The 4,603-nt window shown below is 31.5% G+C and overlaps 1 protein-coding gene across 2 annotated transcripts in view; it reads left to right on the plus strand.

Annotated features, from left to right (window-relative positions):
• LOC118757431 overlaps positions 1–4,603 on the plus strand; it is a 57,100-nt gene that overhangs the window by 18,000 nt on the left and 34,497 nt on the right. For both annotated transcript variants that reach the window (XM_036492145.1, XM_036492152.1), the window contains exon 2: positions 306–542. In XM_036492145.1, the coding sequence (XP_036348038.1) occupies positions 306–542 (237 nt within the window). The remainder of the gene's footprint in view (positions 1–305; positions 543–4,603) is intronic.

Below are 4,603 nucleotides of genomic sequence, written 5' to 3' on the forward strand. Positions count from 1 at the left end.
TCCAGCAGCATTGAGTTCATTTAAACTTTTTCCAACTACACGTACGGATTTGGTAAGGAGTTTTTCGAATTATTCAACAATTTCAAATGGCCAGAGAATGTCATTTTCTACTTATAATTTAAAAAAGTCTGTTATTTTATACTGCAATTCCGAGATTATTTAATACAAATATTGAAAAACTGCATTGATTTAGCATGTTGAAGAAGAGCATATTTTGGTAATTTATCGAGCTATTCATAGTGCTTGTTTTCAGTTTTTTCTAGTCTATTTTTATCAGCCCTAATAATAAAATTTCATTCTTACAGACGTGATCTCATTTCGGTGATCAGCAGAAGTGTTAGCAGGAACTTAGGCAACGCTGCCAGCTGCCCAATCCAGAACGACAACCAGATGCATTCACACCAATTAGACTCGCATGACTCCACGGGAAGTATTTCTTCCATTGAAAGGCCTAATGGAGGCGCATTGGCTTTACATTATGCTGCAGCACGCGGCTGTTTAGACTGTGTACAATTGCTGGTTGGAGCATCACCTGATATTTGGTAAGTTCTTTGTCTCTTTAATATCATTAAGATAATGTAAAAGTGGGGCAAAATGTATTGCATATACATCTGTATATATATATATATATCTGTATATATATATATATACGTAATTATGGTTAAAGTTATTGTTAATTATAGTGAAAGTTATTGGGTCAACAATAAAGTAAATTACTACAAAATGGCCACAGTCGCAGAGAAAAGTCGCTATTTAAATGCATGTGTGTGTACATCATATTATGTTAAATATGTATGAAAATTATCAATGTAATCGGGAACAGTGAATGTTAATTTCTTTAATAATTTTTCTGAATACTATTTGTTGGCTTATTATGCATATATACATAAATGTACATACATGTGTGGGTACTTTATATACCCATTTAGAAATAAATCGCCGATGACATTATCATCAACGAATTCAATGTTGACAGTTCACGCAGAAGCCTGATGCTATTGTGTTCATCTCTTAAAAAAAATCTCTGGATACACATCGTGCTCATAAAGATCCGACTCAATAAGAGAGGTATAAACAAGGCAGCGTGTGAGATGACACGCCGGAGAAACTGGAAATAATTATTGATGGCCCTTTGCAAACGTCAACGATAGGGAAGCGATGGTTTTCCATGCCACGCTTGAGGGTTGCAAAACGTAGGGTGTTTGTTGGCAATTGGGTATGTTTGTGTACAGGGTCGTCCAGTATAACGAATGATATAGTGTCTGGGTTCATACGCTATATCGAAAAGTATGTTATATCGAACTTAAATTTTATTGGCTGCGTTTCTTTATACATTCCGGATAATCCAATTTCACAGCCGGAATAAACAGAATACGTTTGAAATATACGTTAACATATCATCAGGAACGTTCTAAAGAATAAGTAAACAAAAAAGTTTATTCCAAACGTTCAGAATGAATAAAGAAATTCAGCCATTATGAGAATTCAATAAAATCAGTCCATATGTTACATATGGGCCCCATATTCCAATTTCCCTTGATGTGTGTTTTTTTTTAATTTTTTCAGTTCAATAAACGCGACCACTTGTAAGAAGTTATTCTTTTAAACTGATGGTAATTCCACGTACGCAAAAATCATGCAACATCATATCATTCAAGTACACAAAGTAAACAAGCGTTCGTTATATAGAATACTCCTTTTTTCAACCGTTCGTTATTTAGAGTAATCAATGCATTTAAAAAAGGACGACCACTGTATGTAAATTCATATTTACATATACATACATTCCTAATTGTGCAATGAATACCCGCTAGAAAAATCTCTAGTTCAGATATGGTACACTCTAAAAAATTGTTGTTTAAATTTGCGCATATTAAGATAGGTAACCAGTTTCCTCTCTTACAGGCCTATTCTGCGTTGGTAACAACAATTTTTTTACCGGTTAGTACGATTACTGTCAACTTTTAAACCCTTTTCGTATTCTCCACACTCTTGTAACCGGTAAATTATGTTGCCATCTCATGAGCAGGTAACAAAATATTGCCCCGTGAAATATGCAACACCAGAATTTACACAAAACTCCATAGCTGAATTGCTGAATAAATTAAAACGTTACCAAGGTAAATAGAATTGCGGTTACAAGGAGTGGTGACAGTTGTTGGTAACAAAATTAGCTTGTTACAAAATGTTCGGTTACAAGCAAAATAGGCCTGTTAATGATCTTAATCAAATGGTTTTGGCTAAAGCATGAAAAATATTTTTATAAAAAATAAAAAATGCTACCTTCGAATTCGTTCCACCAAAATGAGCTACATGATAAAAATACAAGTTCAGTTACATTTTCGGTATTCGAAGTATTAAAAAAATGAGAAACCAGAAATCGACTTAAATAAACATAAAAGAGTAAAAATTTCATGGAATTATTTAATTTATTTATATTAAACTTCTTTTGTAAAATTTTGTATTACTTTTGAAAGTTGAGTGCTTCTTGTGTTTATGGAACTTTTTATTAAACAAGTAATTTTTAAGCAAAAAGCAAAACCGACTTCAATACTCATATACACATTTAGGAGGACCGTTAATTTTTTCATGATTTAATGATTAAACCACATTAAGGGACGACCCTTAAGGTACCAACTTTCCGGTAAAAGAGAAGATATATTGAAATCGGTTCACGCGGTCCAAAATTATGCGGTGGCATACATAAAAGAAGAAAAAATATTTCGAAGAATTAATAATAATTATGAAAGAAAATTTGAACGTACTTGGTTTATGTGAAGTAATTTTATCGAAACAAAGTAATTTATGTTGTAATGTGAACACAGTTTTAGTGTACCATAGACTTTTTTCTTTTTGACCTAAATAACTTGTATTTATATTAGGGTACCTATCGAAAAAGTATTTTTTTGGAAATTTCAAGATCCTACCCCTAATTTTTATGGGAAATATTATTTCCTATTTTTATAGATTTTCTAAAGGTCATTTAGAGGTCGCGACCTGTCGATTTAGGTCATAAAATACGATTTTGTAGATTTATGAGTTTTTGAATGACTATTTTTGATTCGACGTCAAAGATCAAGTATGATGAGAAGTGGATTTATAGGCCCTTAAAATGGTGTAAAAGAATCTACTGTCGGACTTGGCTTGTTGGGAATTTTTATTAGGTAAAATAAAAAAAAAACATATTTCTATTAATTTTTTAAATTTTGACCATCGATAATTTCCACAATTTCAAGATATGTATTACTATAGAATATTAAATCTATTTATAAATATATTCACAGTTCAATCATTGCAATCGCATAAAAATTGTCGAAGTTAGACGACGTTTCTTAAATAGGTCCTTGAATTTATATTGCTTATATATCGGACTGTCAGATTTTTCGAGCAGTGTCGCTAAGAAATTCATCAATTTGTATTCAATTACGTCCCTGGCCTATATAGTAGGCATTTATAATCGTTAATTTTTAATAAAATTCACAAATCAATTAACAACTTTTTAATTGTTAACTGTATAATCAAAATTAACAATTAATTAATTGTTAATTGCTGCCGCTACAATTAACAATTAATTTATTGTTAATTGTTGTTCCCCACTACAATTAACAATTAATTGTTAATTGTTATTCTCCACAATTAATTAATTGTTAATTGTCCGTACAATAAAAATTTGCCCAACACTGGTCGGCAAAGCTCTTTTTACCGTCAGAGTAATCATTTTAATTAATTAAATAAAAACATGTTGCAAACAGAAAAATTCTTAATGGTTGTGAATAGCTATAAAATAATTTAACATTTGTTTCGAATTGCAACCTTTTTTTCTTCGGTGGTAAAATATGTTTTGTCGACATATGCTACTTTGTATGTTCGTATCGCACCGGTATAGCGCATATGTTTGAGCATTCCCATATACCGCAACGATTTGTATTGATCGCATATCGTAATATTTTGTATCTCAATGGTAGTATCGCATCTGTTGAGACCACCTTTAATTCGAATTCATGCGCTAAGTTAAACACTACTCTATACACCTCGCGCTTTGAAAATGTGCACTAGGTACGAAGTTCCCACACGCAGATTTTCAATATACATGCATTTGTAGTAATCTTTGTTGTGAGTATTTTTTTTTTGTTTTTGTTTCATGTGTATACATTTTTTATGAAAGCATAAGTCATTATCTAATAAAATCCCTGTAACTCCATATTAAAAATATTGTGCAAAAATTATAAAAATTCTGCCAATTTTCATCTACATTGCAACTTCCAAGGAAATGTTGGTATGCAATTTTAATAATAACTAGTGGTCGCCCAGTGGTTGAAATTCAACCACTCAAATTATGGGGAGTTTATGTGAGTTGAGTTGATGTGAAATAAATAAGTTGGAATGGGGAAAGTGAAATAACATAACACAAGTAGCATAACATCCATAACACAACACCGAACATTCTGCAGTTGTATCTCCTTTTTTATCCCTATCACTTTCTTCCTATCTATCTTTGTCTCTACCGTTTTTTATGTTTATGTTTGTGTTTATGTTTATGTTTGTGTTTATTCATTTTCATCTTCATCTTCATCTTCATCTTCATCTTCATCTTCATCTTCAT

Source organism: Rhagoletis pomonella, unplaced genomic scaffold (assembly GCF_013731165.1).
Source record: "Rhagoletis pomonella isolate Grant_MI unplaced genomic scaffold, Rhpom_1.0 Rhpom_scaffold_00002, whole genome shotgun sequence".
NCBI lineage: Eukaryota > Metazoa > Arthropoda > Insecta > Diptera > Tephritidae > Rhagoletis > Rhagoletis pomonella.